The sequence below is a fragment of the Polistes canadensis genome, unplaced genomic scaffold (genome assembly GCF_001313835.1).
Source record: "Polistes canadensis isolate GaletaPanama2010 unplaced genomic scaffold, ASM131383v1 scaffold_29, whole genome shotgun sequence".
Classification (NCBI taxonomy): domain Eukaryota; kingdom Metazoa; phylum Arthropoda; class Insecta; order Hymenoptera; family Vespidae; genus Polistes; species Polistes canadensis.
The window spans coordinates 168,031-191,801 of NW_014569576.1; the positions used below are offsets into that span (position 1 = coordinate 168,031).

The 23,771-nt window shown below is 30.6% G+C and overlaps 3 protein-coding genes across 5 annotated transcripts in view; all 3 read left to right on the top strand.

Moving 5' to 3' along the window:
* Positions 1–969: 969 nt before the first annotated feature.
* On the top strand, positions 970–5,750 carry LOC106784045 (probable ATP-dependent RNA helicase YTHDC2). Its single transcript, XM_014743142.1, has 8 exons — positions 970–1,236; positions 1,480–1,693; positions 1,937–2,130; positions 2,215–4,300; positions 4,377–4,763; positions 4,879–5,129; positions 5,219–5,559; positions 5,643–5,750. Exons 2-8 carry the CDS (start codon positions 1,500–1,502, stop codon positions 5,652–5,654), a joined length of 3,465 nt encoding a protein of 1,154 aa, XP_014598628.1. The 5' UTR covers positions 970–1,236; positions 1,480–1,499; the 3' UTR covers positions 5,655–5,750.
* A 1,614-nt stretch (positions 5,751–7,364) lies between these two features.
* LOC106784043 (von Willebrand factor A domain-containing protein 8) lies at positions 7,365–19,513 on the top strand. Of its 3 annotated transcripts, XM_014743139.1 has the most exons (20): positions 7,365–7,677; positions 7,803–7,883; positions 7,968–8,377; positions 8,477–8,641; positions 13,154–13,312; positions 13,403–13,627; positions 13,724–13,933; positions 14,041–14,201; positions 14,335–14,617; positions 14,698–15,399; positions 15,493–15,873; positions 15,955–16,106; positions 16,311–16,740; positions 16,829–17,583; positions 17,660–17,970; positions 18,068–18,319; positions 18,380–18,774; positions 18,871–19,109; positions 19,184–19,344; positions 19,479–19,513. In XM_014743139.1, exons 1-19 carry the CDS (start codon positions 7,566–7,568, stop codon positions 19,299–19,301), a joined length of 5,541 nt encoding a protein of 1,846 aa, XP_014598625.1. In that variant the 5' UTR covers positions 7,365–7,565; the 3' UTR covers positions 19,302–19,344; positions 19,479–19,513. The 3 variants fall into 3 exon arrangements, with proteins under 3 accessions (XP_014598625.1, XP_014598623.1, XP_014598626.1); XM_014743137.1 differs by lacking the exon at positions 19,479–19,513 and having other exon boundaries at positions 19,184–19,447; XM_014743140.1 differs by lacking the exons at positions 7,365–7,677; positions 7,803–7,883; positions 7,968–8,377; positions 8,477–8,641; positions 19,479–19,513 and adding an exon at positions 12,680–12,762 and having other exon boundaries at positions 19,184–19,447.
* Positions 19,514–19,889: 376 nt separating this feature from the next.
* The window catches only part of LOC106784044 (AF4/FMR2 family member 4), a 154,751-nt gene continuing 150,869 nt past the window's right edge, over positions 19,890–23,771 (top strand). Inside the window, exons 1-2 of the mRNA XM_014743141.1 lie at positions 19,890–20,324; positions 21,348–22,080. Coding sequence (XP_014598627.1) covers positions 20,011–20,324; positions 21,348–22,080 — 1,047 coding nt within the window. The 5' untranslated portion in view covers positions 19,890–20,010. The remainder of the gene's footprint in view (positions 20,325–21,347; positions 22,081–23,771) is intronic.

Below are 23,771 nucleotides of genomic sequence, written 5' to 3' on the forward strand. Positions count from 1 at the left end.
CACTCGCGTGTTAGTTCATGAGTCATTTTAAAATATGGACAATGTCCATATGTCGATCCAAAGTTGGTTAAATATAAAATATGTACATATGTCGTAAAGGTATTCGGATATTATTTATGTCATATATTACCTTGGTATGAATATATCGATTTTCTTATTTCACATATCATAAGTTGAATCGAAACATAACAGAGATAAATTAAGTAAATATGAAAAGATATTTTTATAAACAAAATGAACACCATTAATTTTTTATAAATTTAATGCTCTTCAAGCATTATAAACTTTACATAAAAAATGAATAGATTAAGTTAAGATAAAAAAAGAGAATCCATCAAATATTAATGATAATATTTAATAATATTATTAAATAAAAATTTCAATAATTTATTAGCACAAATTTTATTGACTAGTGAGTATAGTAAATCACTGTTTTACCGGCTGTCTGTAATAATACATTCTTATTATTTTTAAATTTTTTGAAATGTAAATAAATACAATCTTAAACGTAAATTAACTTTATAAAACGCTTTTATATAAAGATGATCTTATAGGAAATACAAGATAGTCTTCGATAACTAATTATTCTTGAAAATCATCTTCAGCACAAACTACGAATTTATATTTTGAAATAATAAATTAATAAATTCTGTTAAGATGGTCCTAAGTATGGTCTTGAGAATGGATTATAAATATTGTCCAATGAGATTTCGATATATACAAATATTTATGCGTACAATATGATTATGAAAACTGATCTTATAAAAATCATTTGTATTTATTTTTAAAATTCGTAACTGAAAACTCTCGATACAAAATGGCGAAATAAGAAAAGGTTATCAGGATCGTACTTATAAATGGTTCCAAAACAGGTTCTATTGGAAATAATAATTAATTCGTTTTATTTTTTGTTATACGGTGAATCAGTAAATATAATTTCATTTAGGATCACATTTATTGAAATAAAAAGGGCATAATATTATTAAAAAGTTTGGTCAAATTTACAATATTGTATAAATGTGCAGATTAGTTAGAATTAAAAATAAAAATATAGAGCAATGAGAGCCTTTGTTTTTCCAAAGTATATACTTTCCTGGACATTGCTTTTACCGCTCGTTCCTGATAGCAACTGTCAGCAGTGCTATTTCTAATGTTTCAAATAAATATTGTCAAATAGTTACGTAGTTTTTAATAATATCCACATATGTGTACGTATATATGTGTGCTTTTAATACGGTAAGTTTGTAATCAATAAATTGGTTATATTTTGTTGTTTTTGTATGCATAATGCATATACAATGCTGTTGCATTATACATATGATGTGTGTGTGTTTGTGTGTATATATATATCAATTGAAAATAAATGAGTTTTCTTTAAATGGCTAATAACAATCGATATAATGTTATCTAATTGATCTACTTGTTATTATACTTGATTGTATAATTTATAATTGTATAAAATTTTGCTTTCTTCTTTAGTAAATTTTCAAGTAATAATTATGCCTCGACGCAAGCAACAAAGGCCACCTCTGATAGGAGAAGACACTAGAATAGCAGTAAATTTAACTTTGAAGAAATTATTAGGAACACCAGATCAAAAAGAATTAGAATTTCCATCTTCATATACAGCAGAAGAGCGAGCTTACGTCCATGAACTTGCTAGGGAGCTTGGTTTAAAATCCAAAAGCAGAGGGTACGAGTGAGACAATATATATTACTATATTATTAGATAGTGTTAGCGCTGTAACCTTTATTAGTTTACAGTTGCTAACATTTTACACAAAATACTAATTGATTGTTAGCTAATTAAGATTACAATGTGAACACTATTTATTATTATATATATTTAATTTAAATACAATATATAATGATAGATTATGTTTTCATTATTTTAAAAAATTATCTTAAAGAAAGAATAATATATTTAAATTAACAGTAAAGGCATAAATCGATTTTTAACTGTATACAAGAGAGAAGGATCTACTATAGTTCAAGCCGATGCAATTATCAAGCTGCAAAAGTCTTCAAAACAAAGTATTTATGCTTTATTGCATAATTTCCCATTGAATCATAAAGAATGTCAAGATTTGTTACCTCCAATGGAAAGAGAACGGCCTCTTAATGCAGATGGTAAGAAAAATAAAATTAAAAAGTTGTTGAGTTGTATAAGCGTATAATTAAGATGTTTAGAAATGTTGTTTTTATTATTTTCAGTTATTGCAAGCACAAAAGCTATGGGTCGCTTGAATAGTAGTATCCCACAAGTACCACAGTTGAAGACTAATTTTGACGTATTGAATTTTCGTAAATCACTTCCAGTTTATAATGCACGAGAAGATATTTTAAATGCTTTAGCCATTAATCAAATAATCATAATAGCTGGGGAAACAGGAAGTGGTAAAACTACTCAAGTACCTCAATATATATTAGAGCATTGCCAACAAAGACACCAAACTTGTAGAATTATATGCACTCAACCTAGGAGGCTTTCCGCAGTATCTGTTGCTGAAAGAGTTGCATTTGAAAGGGACGAAAAAATTGGACAAACATTTGGTTATCAAATAAGACTTGAAAGTAGAGTTGCGCCTAAAACTCTATTGACATATTGTACTAATGGAGTTCTTCTTAGGACTCTTATGGGTGGAGACTCTGCTTTAACTACGGTTACACATATAATAGTAGATGAAGTTCACGAACGTGACAGATTTTGTGATTTCCTTTTAATAGCATTAAAAGATGCTGTGAATAAATATAGATCATTGAAAATCATTCTTATGAGTGCAACTTTAGATACCAATATTTTTGCCAAATATTTTGATAAGTGCACTGTTATTAATATTCCTGGTAGATTGTATGAAGTAGAAACATATTTTCTTGAAGATATTTTAAAAATGACTGGCTACATGACTAAGGAAATGATTATGAGAAAAAAAGAATTTTTAAATAAAAAAGAACAGTGCAAGGTCTTAGAATCTTGGACGCAATACAAGCCACAAATTTCTGGTAAAGGCTCATCGAATGAAAGATGCTTGTTACCTGCGCCGATATTAGCACAACAAAATGAACCGATACCAGAGAAGGTTAAACTCGAACCATGGTTAATAGAAGAAGTAGATAAAAGTATATCGGATGCATGGTTGTGTGGTGAGGAAGATAACTTTGCACAATTATTGCATTTTATACTCTCTGAAAATGTTTCTGTAGATTACCAACATTCTAAAACATTAGTTACACCATTAATGGTTGCTGCAGGTAGAGGATGTATAAATACTACCGAACAGCTTTTAAATCTTGGAGCAAATCTGAATCTTCGAGCAGGTAATGAATGGACTGCGCTAGATTGGGCAAAAAATATGAAACAAATTGAATGCGCTGAATTGATTGAAGCATATATGAAAACATATGATTGTGCTGTGCAAGATTGTGAAATAGAGCATGGTGAAAATGTTCCTCTCTCTGAAGAAGCTAAAATGTTATTAAATGTATATCATCATACATTTAATGATGAAAATATCGATTATGATCTTCTTGTACATCTCGTTATATATATTCATTTAAAATTGCCACCAGGTTCAATATTAATATTTTTGCCTGGATACGATGATATAGTAAATGTGAGAGAAAAAATAAATAGCGAGGAAAAGAAATTGAATCAAGGTCTTCGTTACACTTTATATATACTTCATTCGAATATGCAAACGTGTGATCAAAAAAAAGTGTTCAAACCTAGTCCGCAGGGAAGTAGAAAAATTATTCTTTCTACAAATATAGCGGAAACAAGCGTTACGATTGATGATATCGTCTATGTGATTGATTCAGGAAAAGTCAAAGAAAAATCATTTGACGCAATATTAGGTGTATGTACATTTCGTTCTAATTGGATATCGCAGGCATGTGCGAAACAAAGAAAGGGAAGAGCTGGCAGATGTAAGAAAGGTTTCTGCTATCGCTTATTTTCTTCAATTCGATTTAGTAATATGGCGTCTCATCAAACACCTGAAATCTTACGATTACCTTTGCAAGAATTATGTCTTTTCACAAAACATTTGGCACCAGGAAATACACCAATTGCAGAGTATTTAGACAGAGCTATAGAGCCTCCTTCCAATGTAGTAACTAGAAATGCTGTTCAATTATTGAAGACCATAGATGCATTGGATCCGTGGGAAGACCTTACTGAATTAGGAAGTCATTTATTAGATATACCAATAGAACCAAGACTAGGAAAAATGTTGCTATATGCAGTAGTTTTAAAATGTCTCGATCCAGTTCTTACAATTGTTTGCAGTTTGGCATATAAGTACGTAGAATGTTAAAAAATATATTGTATGTATTATTCAGTAATATTATTTCTAATATGATGTAATTTCTTCTAGAAATCCATTTATTTTACCAGCTCAACCATCACAAAAAAGGGCTGTAGCTGCGGCTCGAAAAAAATTTGCAAACGGAACTTATTCAGATCATATGGCTGTTTTGCGAGCATTTCAGAGCTGGCAAAATGCTAGAGCAAGCGGCAAAGAACGTAGTTTTTGTGAAAAAAATTTTATTTCAGCACCTGTTATGGAAATGGTTGTTGGAATGCGAACTCAACTTCTTGGTCAACTTCGTGCATCAGGATTTGTTAGAGCGAGGGGTGCCGGTGATATTAGAGATTTGAATACAAATTCTGAAAATTGGGCAGTCGTCAAAGCTGCTATAACAGCTGGTTTATATCCAAATTTAATCAGAGTCGATCGAGATCATATGCAATTAAGAACTCAGTATGTATAATTCCATTTATGATCATTTATTTTTTGTTTATATTAAAAAGATCATTTAAAAATGTCAAATAATTCTATATATAATATATTTCAATTGGTAATTTTTTCTTTTTAGAAAAGAAGTGAAGGTCTTCTTTCATCCATCATCGACATTAAGAGATTTTCCAAAATCTCCTAGAATGACTTATACGCAAACTCATGCATCCAATGTAGAGTCATTACCATCAGATTGGTTACTTTATGAAGAAATAAGTCGTACTGGTCGTTTCTGTCACGTTAAAATCGTAACGCTCGTAAATCCCTTAACCGTGGCACTTTTTAGTGGTCCAGCAAGATTACCTATGGATGTTATTTATGAAGCTGGTGGTATGTAATTTTATATTATATAATTATTCTTTCTATATTATGATTAAATATAATACATTTCCTTATAAACTTACGTGTATGCATTTTAGCAATACCCGAAAGTGAATCTGATTCAGAAGTGGATGAAAATCATGAGGGTACTATTTTTAAATTGGATGATTGGGTAGTATTCAAACTTGATATTGAGACTGTACAATTGTTTTTAAATTTACGACAAAAATGGAATGCTTTATTCTTACGACGTATGAAAGCACCAGGAAAACCTATGTCACAATTAGATGAAAAAGTTGTTAGTACAATAGTAACAGTTCTTACTAATGAAGAGCTAGCATGTGGATTGCAACAACCTTCAGGAATTGGACAAAGACCTCGTCCCTTAATAGTCGATTATTATCCTGCAAATGCTAGAAGAGCAGATGACTTTGTCGAGGTAATTTTATTTCATATAATTATTTGTTCATATTTATGAAAGAGAAAGAAAGAAAAATTAAATGTAATATTTATTATTTACAGAGAAACTTTTAAACGAGAGATTTGTATATCTCTAAAGAAATGATATAAAAATATAGTTAAAAATCATGTATAGTTTTACATTATTTAAAAATTTGTGTGTTTTTTTAATTATGTTATTATCTGGTTTTATATGTTTATCTTACTTTTTTGTATAAGCAGTCATATACTGTTTTGAAATAATTACTTAAATATTAAATGTTCAAATAATCAACTTTTTTCAGTATTATTGGAATTGTGATTACTATATAAAGTAATCAAATAAAAAAGTTTAATGCGATGCATAATGTAACTACTGTACATATCTTTGATTATTTGCTTTCTAATGATACATTGAACTGTATTTTAATTTATTGTAGCTATTTTGCAAACATCATAAATTTAGTTATTTTCTAGTTTGATAGTTATATCAAATGAAGGATATTAATTTTGATTAATATAGTTAATAATAAATTATATTAAATTATTTTTTTTTATTTGAAATCACATTAGTAAAAAATATAAAGACCGCATAAAACAAATATCAAATATATTATAAGTATGCAATTGTATATATAAAAGTATGTTGTATTTATTACGTATACAATATGTATTAGCTAATCGACTTTTAAACAAACTTATTTTGTTTAATATTCAAATTAAATTTTGCAAATGAGCTCTCCTTATAACATGTAAGCGCTTACAAATATACAATTAAAAATGATTAGTATTACAATTTGTAATTAAATTCAAAGTATTAATATTAATTTTATCATTGATAAGATAACCAAATCTCTTATATTATTTTCTACGAATTTATAACTGTATTATTTTAAATTAAAAGTAAAAAAGATAGAATATATTTTCAAAAACGCTTTTGTCAATAACAAAAGTTATATTTTAAGATTTTAAAATGTACATTTTAAAAAAATAATTAAATTATTCCTTTTTTCGTTTAAATATTCGAACAGGTTTTGTTTCTATAATAATTTAAATTTTATTATCTAAATATTCAAATTATTGTTTTGTTTTTTCGTTAATTGAATGATACAATAAATAATGTAATTTCGTTTGGATGATTTTAAAAATTAACTTAAGTGATATATTGTTACATTAGGTACATTTAAAAATGCTATTTTATCACAATATTACTGTTATTTTTAATTATTAATAACATTGTATAGCCTAATGTCGATGCAAACTATGTTGAAAATCAATATGTACCTTCCAAAAAGATTGTAATGTTCTTCAAATTGATAATAAGAAATAGATGCTTATAACTTTTGGTATTGTGCATTTACTTTTATATATAACCCCATTATCGTATGTATTTTAAAATGAACTTTGATCCAAATATTTCATAGGAATTGTGTACTAACAAAGTAATATTTAAAAAATCCATAATTTCAAATAGTATGTAAAATAATTTTTACATATATATATTTTTAATACTTATATTTTAATTACATAATTATTAAGATATATATATATAAATATAGAAAACATTAAATAATTGTATATATATATATAAAACGTTTGAGTATGAATAGAAATAATAGGTAATTTAAAATTGCAAAATCATTTTATAGTTATATGTGTATGTACATTATAGATAACATAAAATGTTGTCATTATAATGTTTAGTTTCGTCAGGCAAAGCTGATATGAGTTTACGTTAATAATTTAAAAGTCCCGCGTCTTGATTTAAGAGTCTAACAATAAGAATAATAACTGTTTTATAGATAAAGTGTAATATATTGTTGAGATTAACAAAAAACCAATCAATATTTAAATTGCAAAAAAATAATATACATATTTCAAATTTTCCCACTATTTTTCTTCAGCTAATAATTACGCGCGGTTAAAGTCCAAAGTTTCTTTTTTGTATATGAAGAAGAATGCACATGTATTATTTGTTAGAAAAATAATAGAGTATCATTTGTCAAAATGATAGTTAATTCATTAAAATATCAACGTGCATCAACAGTTTGCAAAATTTTAGAACGATCTCGAGGATTTTATCCTAACCTTTCATCTATGTTCGTTCGTTGGAAATCAGGTAAGTTTAGGTTTGTTTTGCGGTTCCTATATGTACGGATATAAGAACTGAACTAATTAAAAAGAAAAAAATAAACAACATAAATTTCATTTAACAGTTTTTGATATTTTTATTATTTTTATCAGACGACGCATATGTGACCATTGCTAATGTATCGAAGCGTGTAAAGTCAGCCAAAACTCCAGAATATATTCCCAGAAAATATTGTGAGTATTTGATTATTGTAATAATAATTGAAAAAAAGAAAAAAAAAGCATTATTGTTAAATTAAATTCATTTTTATTTTGCAGCGTTTCAAGTAACTGGACAAGAATCATTGAGACATTTAAAATGGATGTTGCAAAAGGATATCCTATGTCAAGATATTTTTTTAACAGGCAGCCCAGGTTCCAGAAGACGAGAATTAGCTTTAGCTTTTCTCGAATTGACAAACAGAGAACTAGAATTCGTTGCCTTATCCAGAGATACGACGGAGGCTGACTTGAAACAAAGAAGAGAGATTAAAAGTGGTACTGCTTATTATCATGATCAAAGTGCAGTTAGAGCCGCTACCAATGGTAGAATTCTTGTGATAGAAGGTGTAGAGAAAGCAGAAAGAAATGTTTTGCCTATTTTAAATAATTTATTAGAAAATAGAGAAATGCATCTTGAAGATGGCAGATTCCTTATTCCAGCTGCACGTTATGATAAATTACTAGAGGTATATATATATATATATATATTTAAAATAACAACATTTGTATATGGCGCTTAATCTTTTACATATTTATTATATATTATGTCAATTGATTGTTAATAGAAACATAGTCAAGCAGAGTTAGATGCATGGCAATTAGTTAGAGTCAGTGAAGACTTTAGAGTAATTGCTTTGGGATTACCATCTCCACGATATCCTGGTCATCCATTGGATCCACCACTAAGATCTAGATTTCAAGCAAGATACATACCATCCTCTACATTTGAAGTAAGTTAATAAAATTAATATTAATATTTACAATTAAATAATAATAATAATAGTAATAGAATATAATTAGATAATAAACGAATAAAAATTGATATTACACGTTATCGCGTGAACGATAGTGCCGATGTGTTAATGTATAAATTTAATAACTTATAATATTTTTTAAATAGATAGAAACTATAAAGCATAAAATAGATAAGAAAAGTTCACTTGAATGTGATCTATCTAAAGTAAAAAGAATATAAGCGATTTTACGATTGATGAAAATAGCGTATCATCGGAATGGGGTTGTTGAGCAGTCGTAAGAACCCCTCTATCCACCACCCCCTTCCGATACTCGTTACTTTCCTATATAAACGAAGACCGTGACTGCGCGACGGTCACAGACACTGGGATCGCGTGTCCTAAACGTTAGAAACCTTACTTGTCCTTTCCCTACCGAAGTCGATAAGTCGGAATTCAGCCGAAAGAATTGCTTTTACTGTTTTATCAAAGATCCAAGGGAAGAGATTTTTTAAATAATTCATCGAATTTTATTGTATTCATTTAGAGGATTTCTATGATTCTGATAGTATAATATTAAATAATAAATAAATAAAATCTATGTTAATATTAGTGATATGAAAATACACGTGTTCTTGGTCCAAACGATCGCGTTGAATCAAGTGAACAAATTAGAAGACCTAAAAGTTGTTAATTAAAGTATTAAAAGAATGTCTGCTATATGGTCGTCATCAGAAAGACCATTATCAGTACGAACTGTTTGGGTGGGTGGTATTCGTCATGTTGTCTTGTCACCAGATGATCCTCTGATCAACACTAAGAACAAATATCAACATCGACGACCACATACATCGAAAGGTAATGAGTTTAGTCAATCGGATTATCAACAATTGAAATCATCAGGATTGGATAGTTTGAACAATTGTTTCGTCGATTTAAGCGTGATGGTGGAGAAAGATGATCGTGGATCTTCTAAAATGATTCTTAGACAATCGGTACCTTCCTGCGGTAGATTATTGTCAGGAGATTCTGGAAGATCGTTCAAATATTGTCCAGCTATGAAAGATATTAAAAAACATTTAACATTGGAACATCAAAGTGTCGAGGATTTTAGGATAGAAATAAAAAGTATCGACGAACGATGGAACAACACATCGAACGATTATTATTCATCGAGTTCAAATGTTGATAAATTCGAATTCCCGGAAATCCGTTCCAATCTTTTATCAGAGAGGGTACTTCAATGGTTGGATTTATCCGGAAAAGTTCAGAATTATGTACGAGATGATGTTCAAGATGTGGGAAAAAGTTTGAATATAGAAGAACAACGTTCGAATAAGCAAGACATTTCTTTGGACAAAAGAAAAATGCAAAATTACAAATTAGTTAAAGGAAGAAAACCCGAATGTTTGGAAAGAAGCGAACGAAGAATGGCACGAAGAAAATTATTTGAAATCGATGAATGCGCGAAGAAGAACGATTCGTTTGAGATTGATGAACATTTTTGGATAAAATCGACGATCGAAAAAGAAGAAAATGATCTGTCGAAGGTGGTGGAAAAACAAGAAGAAAAAGAAAAAGAAGAAAAAGAAGAAAAAAGTTTTACTAATTTTTGGTCCTCTGTTGGGCGACCGCAGTTACATATTTTTATGCCGAAACTTAATTGCAACGAGAAAATACGTGCATCTTCTCAAGAATCCCTTGTTTGCGATTAATTTTCACAAGAATGGCTCGCAAGAGGAATATAAATTTGGCCTCTTTCTCTTATTCTTCCTCCTTCCCATGCACATGATATTTTAACACACTTGAAAAATTCATTTTCCTTTAAAACTTAATAAATTTTGTCTTTCCGAGACATGTCAAAATCTTTTTTTTATAATGATATACATATATATACATAGGATTTTTGTGAAAATAATTATAAACAAGTTTCCCGTAAAATATCTTTGTTATTATAAAATAATTACAATGTATTATATTTAATGAAATTTCTCATTGAAAAAGAAAATTTATAAGTCAAGATTATTTATTGGCTGTTATTTATTGGGGCCAGTATTTTAAATAAATGATCAGTATTTGTAATAAAATATAAGTTGGGCTGTACCGATTATTACAACAACACACAAAATCGTCAATATTTTAATTATATGTATTTTTAATGAAAATATTCATATGCACCGACCATTTATTTTATAAAATACTGATTATATAAATAAAAGTATTTTTTTTTTTTAATTTACATTTCCTACATCTCAAAATCATTATTATTTATATGTTATATACAGTGCCAATGTGAGATATCACCGAGTTTTATTTATTTTTTATGATCATCTTTAACTCCGTTAAAAAGAATACGATTAAATCGGAGAAGATAACGGGGTAATAATGCAAGAGAGAAGGTGCTTAGAACTTCGAAATAATTATAGAAAAGTATTTAGATTGTTTCCGCTATGGTAGAAAAGCATTTTGTCACGCATTCTCGTGTCAGTTATGCTACTTTTCCGAATACCACACAGACACGAAGAGTAATCGTCTAACGTTCTAACATTCGCACGAAATTATTGCCTAATGTATACTCTAACAGCTGACATACTTTCTTTCACATGTATTATAATATATAATTCTCCTTATTGTGTGTGTTAGCATTTTTTTTTCTTATGTTTCATATAATTCCGATTTTTTTTTTAAGTAATTTTTTTTCTTAACGTTTATTAAATTTTACAAAGATGCATTATCGTATTTTTCTTTTTTTTTTGTTCAAGATTTAACGATTCGTAGAATTAAATTACAATGATCAGAAGAATGAATTTAATTTTAAAACGATCACGTGTCACGTAATAATATTTGTTTTTTAAATCGATGCAAAATTATGGATCATTCAACTAGAAATTGCATAGCACTTTTGTTGACGTGTAGCGTACAATTTATTTGGAATAATAGTAGATAATAAGAACAATATAAAAGTTGGAGAGAATCCATTTGATTCTTTTTAATTATACATCTGTGTTAATTCCGACGAATTCAGACTTTATTTTATGATTAATTAACACGATTATCTTCACTGAAGAAGACATACAAACTGACGACACTTTTTAATTTGATGTCGTGTGTCCTCTCGTTGATAAAACTAACATAAGATTATTAAAGTTTTCGACTGGTAAAACTTTGTTAAACTTTTTCTACAGTGACATTTATCATGTGTATATATTTACATACCGGGTGCATCACTTAACTTTGTCATCTAAAATATTTCCGTTGTAATTTGATTTTATGGAAAAAAATGTTCAGATAAAAGTTACACTATTTTAAATTATTTTACAGGAAAAAGATGAATAATTCACTCGTGAAAAAAAATATGATACACGAATGTGTAGTTCACTTTGAATTATTCATTTTTTTACCTAGTTACGATTTCACGAATCGTGAAACATTTTGTTCAGAATACTTTGCGAACTAATCAATTTTTAATACTTTATTTATATGATGAATGAATTTATGCAAAACACATAGTAGTATTTTCTTTTTTTTTTTTTCATAAAATGAAATAATTAAAAATATTTACGTTACAAATTAATGGATAATAAAGTAAATATACACCCGGTATATTTAAATAGAAACGCAGTGCTATTTCGCATATCTGAAATTGTCTTTCATAAAAGTTAGTCAAATAAGTAACATTGTACAATACTTTCACGCAAAATTCATAGAGACGATGAAGAATAATTTCTCGTCACGAAACTCATTTCTCGAGTTTTTGCGAGAGTAAAGAAAGATACAGAGAGAATCCGTCCGAATTGTTGTTTAATCGAAAATAGTTGGTAAGAAATGAATTGTAAAGTGTTTTTAATGGGAGCGGTGAGAGGGGGAGAGGGCATTATATAGAGTTAGGTCGAAATTCTGGCACACGAGAATATGCATGCGGCTCGTTTATAGCTTTTAGAAAGATCGACTGGGGATAAGGGATCAAATCCAATTGGAAAGTTTTTCCATGAAAATCCTCGAAGTAATCCTTGGGATTTCGTGTCGAGTGGTAGTTACTCGGGCACTTGCTTCAGCTAGGAGAAACCACTTGGCGCTAATCACTCCAACAGCTTTTATGTATGGAATCGATCGCAATGGTAACATTCCTTACTTGTTAAATCACTGTTTCATGAATTCTTATAAAAGAATATTGGCTGAATTAGATATATATATATATATCAGGAATCATGATTTATCTTAATCATTTGTTTGTTAATGAAGTTCAGTTGAAAATGTGTTAGAACATTTTTATTTATTAAACTAATCGTCGTAAAGATTTCCATAAAGTACGTTAGAAATGATTTATTATTTAATTTACTTTTGCAGCTCGCAGATTTACCATTTCATTCGTTCGTATTTCAATTTAATTTTGATCGCGATAAATGTCGTTATCGAAAGTGGGTTTTAGTTACGATTCGTAAAAGTTTTCAAAAATTGTACATTATCGTATTTACATTTACATATATTATTCTTTTTTACATTGTTTAGGAAAATATGAAAACGATGAAAGAAATAGCACCTAATATTGATTTAAAACGTTTATCAAAATTATTATCCTGTGCTCATGCTTTGGTAACTCATGAAGCTATGAGTTTGAATCTTCCTGATTTCCCATTGGACAATCTTACACTGGCCGCGAAAATCCTGGTAGATATTTTATTCATCATTTGATTGATCTTCTTGATTATGGGAAATTTGATGAATTTGTAATCATTCGTATTGGTTTGTTTGCCACAGAGTAATTGTCCAAACTTGTCGGCATTTGATGTATTTTATAGACTTTATCCGTATAAATTATTTTTGGGCAAGGAAGGACAAACTGCCGTTGAAGATATTCTTAAAACATTCGATCTTTTGAGAAATCCATTAATAGGAAAATCAATTAAAATAGATAATAGAAAAATTGATGACAATTTGTTAGAAGTTGTTATTACGAAGGACAATGTAAAAACGACGTTGAAAGTAAGGAATACAAAAATTATTTTATATATAAATTAATTTAATAATCCTTTATAAAAACGAACCACTTTTATATACATTTTTTATAAATCAATGCAGATGCCTTGTGGATCAATGGAATTAAATAAATCAATGGGAGATAAGTATATAGAAACGAATTATCAAAATAATTTATTAGCCAGCCTAATGGAATCAAATTTAGCTTCGGATTTATGTTTAATTGGTCCGAAAGGTTGCGGTAAATCTACGACCATTCAAAAGTTAGCTGATTTAATGGGTTACGAAGTAGAACCTATAATGCTTTATCAAGTAAGTTTTGAAGTATCTTGAGAAATAATAATTTTCATTTGACAATTAGACATTTTATTTTATTCGTTTTCATTTTAATATGTTAATATTGGATTGTATTATTTTAGGATATGACATCGAGAGATTTGATACAACAAAGAACGACTTTATCAAATGGTGATACTGTTTGGAAAAATTCGGCTCTTGTGGATGCGGCTCTTGAAGGAAAAATGGCTGTTTTAGATGGAGTAGACAGAATACATCCTAGTACTCTTGCTATATTACATAGGTATAGTATTAAATAAATAAATAAATAAATAAATAAATAAAAAATACAATGTATTTTTATATATGTACTACTGATTTTTATTTATGTTATCATGGTTACAATTCATAATTGATAAGGATTCTCTTCCTTCCAGATTGATTTATAATCGAGAGTTACAATTACACGATGGCAAGAGACTTTTAAGAGCCGATCGATATGACGAAATTAAAGAAGAATATAACAAGTCAGACGAAGAAATGCGCGAATTGGGGGTTTACCGAATTCATTCGTCCTTTAGATTGATAGCTCTTGCTGGAAAACCGGTGATTAATAGTTCAACAGGTCAATGGTTGAATTCTGAGCTTTTAAGTATGTTCATTTTTCATGAAATGAGGCCTCTGGCTAAGGAAGAAGAAATTCATATTATTCGATCGAAAGTAAGTAGCTTTCATCTATTTTAATTTCAACTTTATTGTAATTTATTATATTATTCATAAATATATTATTTCTTTTTCAGTACGGAGAACCCAATGAAGCTCTATTAAATATTATCCAATTAGCACATACTTTACGATCATCAAACGATCCAACTTTGCAGTCTCTCGCTAGTTCTCTTAGTACAAGACAATTGTTAAGAATAGCTGAAAGAATGAAGAAATTTCATAGCGATGACGCTTACTCGGCTGTTCATCGTGCATGCTTGGCACGTTTCTTACCAACTGTGACAAAGCAGGCTCTCGATGATTGTTTGAATCGATTAAATATAATTCCTATAAAAGATAATAAAAATCTTTCAAAGATCGATTACGAAGTTAACGATAAAACAGTAAAAATTGGTAATACTATAGTCGATAGGTATAATACTTCGTCGCTGAGCAAAGTACCGGACATTTTGTTTTACGATGTACCGCAGCATCTTGCTTTGTTGGAAAATTTGCTTCAAGATTTTATATTAGGACATAATCTTTTGCTTGTTGGCAATCAAGGTGTCGGTAAAAATAAAATAGTCGATAGATTGTTGCAATTGATGAACAGACCTCGGGAATATATTCAGTTGCATAGGGATACCACTGTTCAAACTTTGACTCTGCAACCTATGGTTAGAGACGGTAAAGTCGTTTATGAGGATTCTCCTCTTGTTCAAGCGGTTAAACTTGGACATGTTCTCGTTGTTGATGAAGCCGATAAAGCTCCGATACATGTGACCTATATATTAAAAGTAAGCCAAAAGCTTTTACATTTTTTGAACGAAAATATTGTTATTGAATTTCAAGTAATTTTGAGAAATTTCTATTGAAATCTTTGATTTTAGACTTTGGTTGAATCCGGCGAAATGATTTTATCGGATGGTAGGCGAATCATTCCATCTAACGCTAGAATGTCTGATTCTAACGGAAGAATACCACTTCATCCAGATTTTAGAATGATAGTTCTTGCAAACAGACCTGGATTCCCATTTTTGGGCAATGATTTCTTTGGTGCCTTGGGAGATCTCTTTAGTACACATTCTGTTGATAATCCTAGTATGGAAAATGAAATTAAATTGTTGAAACAATATGGCCCAAATGTTGATGACAAAGTAATACATAAGTTGGTCAAAGCTTTTGGCGAATTGAGAAGTATGGCTGATCAAGGTTTGGTTTCTTATCCCTATTCGACTCGAGAAGTCGTCAATATCGTCAAACATTTAGAGGTGAGTCGAGTAATATAGATTATTCATTGAGATCGATAGAATGTTATTTCATTAAAAAATAATTACACTATCGTATTTCAGAAATTTCCAAACGAAACTTTACCTGTAGTAGTCCGAAACGTATTTGATTTCGATCGATACAGTCCAGAAGTTTTTGATACATTAGTAACTGTCTTACACAAACATGGCATTCCTGTTGGAACTTCACCAAATAATATAGCATTAGCGAAAGAGTAAGACAATTTTATTTTATATTATATAATAATTTCATTTTTGTAAAAATATTATTATATATATAAATAAAAAAAAAATTTGTTTATATTAAAATTACGGATTAATATAGTATAAAGAATTAACAAACAATTTATATATTTTAGAATCAAATAAATTATTAACAGTAAAATGTACAATTTATTATTTATTCCTTTTCCTTTCAGAATATCTTTACCAGAAATCAAGGTCTGTGGTAGTTGGAACGTTTTAAGCACATCCAAGGTTGTGCCCGTTCAAGAGAGATACATCAAATTGAAAACATTCTCTTATCCAGTTCAAAATAATTATGTGTTAGATCGAGTTGAAGCAAGATCTGCTTGGTTCACCGAGTTACAAAGTTATTGGACTGTACCATTGAACGAAAGTGGTCTAGTCGTGTCTTTGACAGTTACTAAGGGAACAAAAGAAGATGGCACAGATGATAAAGTACACGTGCTTACTGCAAATCCTTTAACTCTGTTTACTATGAATTTAGAGTCTGAAACAATTCAAGGAATTAAAATACACGGTTTAATTAAAGAACGAAATCATAAGCCATCACTTTATACAATAGCATCCGACAAAATTGGAAATGTTTTTGTACACGAAGGAAGTGTAAGTTATAAAATTTTAAACAAAAGAAAATTGTAATAATTTTTTATATTCATTGTAATTCACATCAATCATAAATTTTGTTTTGTAGAGTAATAGTTTACTTATGATAAATACGGATAATGCATCCATCCAAGAAGTTAAATTGTTTTCGGTTTTGGAACAAACTGTTGATAAAATTACTAATTCTTTGGGACGTCAGAATTTAAATTGGAAGATGTTACCGGACTTGATTGCTTCGAAAAATCAATTAGTCTTTTTTCTTCCTAACAATAATAAGATGGAAGTTGTTAACTTGGATAATATGACCATCTATTCGATCAACTTACCGTGTGACGTGGAATCGATATTGCTTGCGTCTGCGAATAAATGGCTGATACAGGATACATCCAAGAATAAATACATCTTGGGCAAGTCTGTGGAATCTCAACCATGCCCAAACGTTTTGCGAGAAATTCAAGAGTCAAATAGTAATTTTTTGAAGAAAAGTTCCTTCCTGAGTTGTGCTCAAGAAAATTTACATCCAAATATACTCAGCGAAGCGTTGCAACAGAAAATTGATTCTCCTAACAGACTTTTGGTCACTAATAATATTTATGCTGGTATTGTTACTGGATTCCCTGAATTGGACAGTGATAATGAATTACATTATTGGCCTAGAAAAAGACGATTAAATATTTTTACTGCACCTATCGTAACGAACGATGGTCAAGTTATACGAACGATCTCTACTGAGCAAGTACCTGAAGAAGTTTTTCCTAGTGATAAAAAACATATTGGAATTTCTGGTTATTTAGAAGTTGTTAATACTGTTAATCGTAAAGTTCGATACATTCCTATACCAGAGTAAGTTAATTGTTACATATTTTATTTTGAAGTTTATTTTAAATTGACGGTGATAATCATTTGTATTATTATTTAGACTTGTCAGAGTCTCTCCTATTTCTGAATGGTTGTACGGTAAAGAGTTACCAATTTTTGCCGCATCTACTTCGAATTATGGCCTAGTAACTGTCGACGTTAGTGGATGCATTAGATTATGGGAAACATCTTTAATGAATATAGAAAAGTCCTTAGGTTCTTGGAAAAAAATGATTGGATCTGACGAAGATAAAATACAAATAACAAAGGAAAGATATTCAGGACAAGATGTGAGTAGTCCGAAACACGGAAAGATCGACGAGAAGAACGATCCTCACGTTGGTGGGAATACTTGGGCCGGTGGAACAGGAGGTACGTTTGATTTTGAATAAATATCAAATTGGAGGGGAGGGGGGAAATATCAGATTGGAAGAATAATTAATTAAAGAATTTTTGTATAAAATTGTAGGTAGAGACACGGCTGGACTCGGTGGAAAGGGTGGTCCATATCGTTTGGATGCTGGTCACACTGTTCATCAGCTTAGCGACGAGGAAAAAAATGCAGTTCCTGAACATATAAAAAAAGCAGCACGTGAAATGGGTTTGCGTGCTTTTAAGCAACGTTTAAAGGATATCAGTATGAGCGAATACGATCATAAACTTTATAGTCGATTTAGTGATGCAGTTGCTAAACAAGTTCAAGCATTAAGAATCATATTAAGTAAGTTGTTAACATTTAATGTTATGTTTGATCAATATCTGATTATTTTTTGCTTTTTAGGCAGTCTACAAGCTAAAAGTAACGAACGTCAATGGTGTAGACATCAAACGTCCGGCGAGTTGGATGATACAAAATTAATAGAAGGTTTAACCGGCGAAAGAACAATTTATCGACGTAGATCAGAAAAAGAACCAGAGATTGGTACTCCCCAATTAAAACCTAAAAGACTTAAATTAGTTGTGGATGTGTCCGGTAGCATGTACAGATTTAATGGTTACGATGGACGATTAGATCGTGAAATGGAAGCTTGCGTTATGGTGATGGAGTCGTTCAGTGGTTACGAAGATAAATTTCAATATGATATTATTGGCCATTCCGGAGATGATTATCGTATTCTTTTTGTGGATCGTGCTAATCCGCCAGTTGATAATAAACGAAGATTAGAAGTAATTAAAGTAAGATATCGGATGAATTTTAATCTAACATGAGTTACGATATAATATATTATTATTATTATTATTGCAATTGGTTTTATCCTAATCATATTTCAGACGATGCACGCTCATTCACAATTTTGTATGTCCGGTGACAATACATTAGAAGCAACACAATATGCTATTTCTAGTTTAGCAAAAGAAGATTCTGACGAATCGATAGTTGTCGTACTTTCCGATGCAAATTTAGAACGTTATGGAATTCGACCAGAAATATTTGCTAAAGTACTTACTTCGAATTCGGACGTTAACGCATATGCTATTTTTATCGGTTCTTTAGGTGATCAAGCGACAAGGTTCGTATAGATCATTTATTTTATTTTTAGCTTACGTTAATTTCATTAATTTCATTATTTTCGTTTATTTGTAGATTGATCAAAAAGATGCCTTCCGGACGTGCCTACGTTTGTATGGATTTACAAAATATTCCACGAATATTGCAACAAATATTTGCCTCTTCCGTATTAAGTACAACACGAGTTAATTGATGAAAAACTAGATTAGGAATAGTTTAGTAAAACAAATGATAAGGTACATAAGGAACACTCATATATATTTGTAATATATTTTATGTAATTATGTAAAAAAAAGATCAATCCTCACTCTTCATAATAATCTAAATCAAAAAGAAAAACGTACCTTTTAATATTGTTTCTATATTCCAGAATTCCGTTTTCTTATATAATATGTATAATACCGGTACTTGTGAAAAAAAAAACTATTAATAAAAGCATACTAACATTTTGTATATAAAAGAAACATCATACGAGAAAAGGCATATAGTAAATCACATTCGTTATTAAAAAATTGATTTCGATCGAAGTTAATGAACACGTAAATAATAAAAAAAAATATATTATACATATACATTACACTGTCGTCTATGTATTACATTAAAAGGAAATATATTTTGAAGATTCTATGAAGGCATTGAGGCTTCGATACATCTTCACATGTGTTTATATATATACATATATATATGTACTACGTTCTTCCATCGTTACGTGACGAACGAAAGCAGAAAGAGAATATCGTCATCAGTATACAGCTGTGAGGAGCTTGACAGTTCATCCCTACTTCTCGAGGTTGAGTTCGTCGAAGAGACGAATGTTAAGTCGGAACTTACCGAAGCTAACCGAAGTGGTTCCGACCGAATGGTATGGGGCGTACAATTGTCAGTTGCACGCCGGTCGTTGAATGGAGCGGGTTTGGAGACGCGTACAAGGTGTTGGGCGTCGCAGTGCCGTAGGACGTTGCGGCTGCCCCGTGCAACCATGTCAGTTGCACGTGGATCAACGCGCGAAGCGTGGTGCCAGTGGATCTCGAAGATCTAGAGATCCTCAAACAATCGTATGTGCTTGCCAAGTTCAACCGTGTCCGGTACATCCTGTATTAATAAGAGTTCGTCGTACGAGACAGCAACCGATAGGCAACTGCAACTGTCCAAACGAATTGCAACCCTGTCCTCACGACGCACTCCGCGCTCCTGGATCTTCGCAAAGGGTCAGAAGGTGAGAGAATTTATTTTCTCTTTTGTTTTTCTTTATTTCGGATATCTTTACGAATGCATCGATTTTATCTTTTCTTTTAATTTTTTTTTAGATCCTAATAATAATGGTCGTTTTCTGTAAGTTTAATGCTTTCGTTTTAATTGCGTTGACATTTTTTATATGATTTGATAATTTTGTAATGTTTTGATTATTATTTTGCTTATTTTTGTATTTTTTGTTATTTGCACAAATTTATGTTAGATACTGCATATAAAGATTTGGATACATTTGTAATTTCGCGCGTAAGAATGTCAATAGTATCCTGTACCTGATCAGCTGCTACACTCTCGAGATTTTTCTTCGTCGATAAAGGATTATTTGATAACTGTATTATATTCTCGATAGTTTCGTCCTTACGTGTGATTGATTTTTTGAAAGAAAATGTCTTATCTATTGTCCTCGATTATTTTTCAACAGAATGTTATCTCTAAGACAATAAAAGTACTCATTGCGGTAACAAGTCTTTTGTAGCACCTCGAGTTTTACATTTAAGGGATGAACGCCCAAGTGTTTGCTTGCATCAGACCATGAAGACATATCTTGTATGTTGAGGGTTGAAATCCGAAATTTTGTCTCACTCGTCTCGAGCGTGAAGCGGCTTAAAGGACCTGTCGAGCGTATATACGTGTGTGCTGTGAGGTCCTTTATATATATGTATATATATATTATATATATGGATGGCTTTACGAGCATGTGCATGCGCGCGAGTGTAATTCTCCCTCTTATTACTTGTGTGTATGTGCGCGCATATCGACATTCCTGGCTAATGATACGTAAAATGATACACGATACATTTTGATAGATTATTTTTATGATAAATGTGAAATGCGCAAAATTACTTTTAGGAATGGCTAGTAAAATTGATAGGAATTGTTAAAACGATTGCTTTTTTATCTTATTACATTATCAAATATACTCTATTACGATATAAATATTTAACGATTTTAATTAAATTAATCAATCAATCTTGATTTTTTGTTTTAGATGCGAATGCACGGAGAGACCTTGTCGACATACGACCAATGGTACTGTTGTCTCACAACAACAACAACAGCAGCAACGTCGATTGGGGACTTCATCACCTCTTGCTGGATCGTCAAATCAAACGAATCAACAGCAGCAACAACAACAACAACAACAACAACAACAGCAACAGCAACAGCAATCGATAAATGTGGGAACGTTGCAACAGGAGAGAACATTGAGCTCAATTGTCGAGCAGACTCGCACAGACGGTGGCGAGGCGCCGTGCGAGTGCGACTGCGACGAGCAATCAAAACCTTGCTCACACGAGTCAAGGATGATGATGATAACAACAACAACAACAACAACAGCTGATGGACGCCGTACAGCAACGGCTACTCGCGCAACCTGCGAATGCGGAAAAAGTTCGGTAAACATCGACGAAGATGACGAGGAAAGCGTTGCTGGTACTCGACCATGCTCTCATAAACCACAAACCGAGGGCCGTATTAAACGAGTTAAATATCGAGTTAGGCGTGCTGGTTGCGCGATGGCCAGATGCACGGCTGAGCTCGCGATGTTGCACTTGCACTGGGAGCTCGCCTCCGAATGTGCGCCATGCCGGCCACGGGCATTCACCAGGAGACTATGCAGACGACAACAGAGTGACAACGAACTTTACAGGAGTAATAGTTTCAAGTTTGAAAGATTCGAGAGAAGCAGAGACGAATATGCTACACCGTTAAAGAAACAGGTTGGATTTTTTACTTCCACCTCCCCCCATCCCAATTGTTTGCTTTTTAAATCGCATGTATTTGTTTGTTTGTTTATTTAAATAACGATTAACGTGTCGTATTTGATTATCTCGATAATATTGAGATGAATTATTTTAAGACCATTGTGCTTTCTTAACACTTGGATCTTGTCATTTATTATTCGCGTTATTGATTTTTTTTCTTCTTCATTTCTTTTCGATCACTGTCAAATGCCATATGTGTTGGTGGCTGATTGGCTGGGTAGAGGAAACTTTTTTTGTTCTACGATAATATATAACGTACTTTAGAAGATTATCTTTGGTATAGGGTCGATCGAGAAGTTTAATACACAGTTTTTCAGATAACTTGGAAAATTCTTTACTTTGATATAATATACGTTCTTACAATTTATCGTTAGTTTCTATAGATCGCGTTTAATGGATCGGTATATATTCGTGATGAATGGTAAAAGATATAATATATAGTTAGAGTTTGATATGAATGCTTCATCGATTTTTGTCCGATGAGAAATACGTTCTCGCATTTTGATAAATGAAAGCAACTTTTTATCTCCGTCGAGTTACAATTTTACTCGTCAAAACTTGTCAGCGGTTCTTTGTTGAAAAGAAATTACTAGAAAACATCGGTTAGATCGTGATTCAGTTTTAATCGTTTATACATATATAGACAAAAAATGTGATTCACGTTTTATATCAATCTATCTATTGGGTTGACCAATAAGTAACGTCGGAATTTTCAATATAAAAAAGATATTAAAATATCTATCAGAATATATAAATGAGATACCTTATAACTCAGATCTTATATTAAAAGTAGTTTTTTGAGGATAGTATATTTGTAATATTCTGCTATGCTATTGCTATACGATCAGCTGTTCCAAGTGCTTGGTTCATTGTACTCGACTATCGTTCCTTCCATGAAAGAACCTCAGTATATATATATATATATTTATACGTATGTGTGTAATTTATGTTACACCAGTCCACTTGTAATCTTTTGTCTTTTGCCAAGCTTTATTATACTTATGTTTTTTTTTTCTTTATTTATTCATACATATATATCATATATACATAAATATATACCGAGGATAGATGAATGTATCCTCGTTTCTCACGTTCATTCTTATATATATATATATATATATATACATACTCTTTTTATGTTCTTATACGTGTTTTTATGTTTCCATTGATTCGGTGAATCACCATCGTCCGTGACTCAACGATCGAAGGACTTTCTTGAATAACTTCCTTTTACCCCTCATAAATGTCTGGAAATATATTTTCTATGCTCTTACTATTATCTAAGGTTATTGTATCGAACATAGTTTTTTATTGCTACGTTCCATAGAGAACCTACGATATTTTTTTTCAGTATAAAGATTTTACAGAGAGAAAAAGACATTTCTATATTTACATATTTTATTTTATTACATTTATTACTTTTGTTTATAATATTCAAATGAAATTTTATACGAAGTAGAAAGAAGAATTGATTCGGAATATTTTTAGATAATAATTATCAAAGTTTTTATTGAATCACGTTTGTGTATTTTTTTTTTTTTTCAATAAATTCAATTACACACAAATTTTTAGAAGATATTTTATAAATTTATTCTAATATGTATCGAAAATGAAAATATATATCAGATTTTTGCGTGTAAACAGAT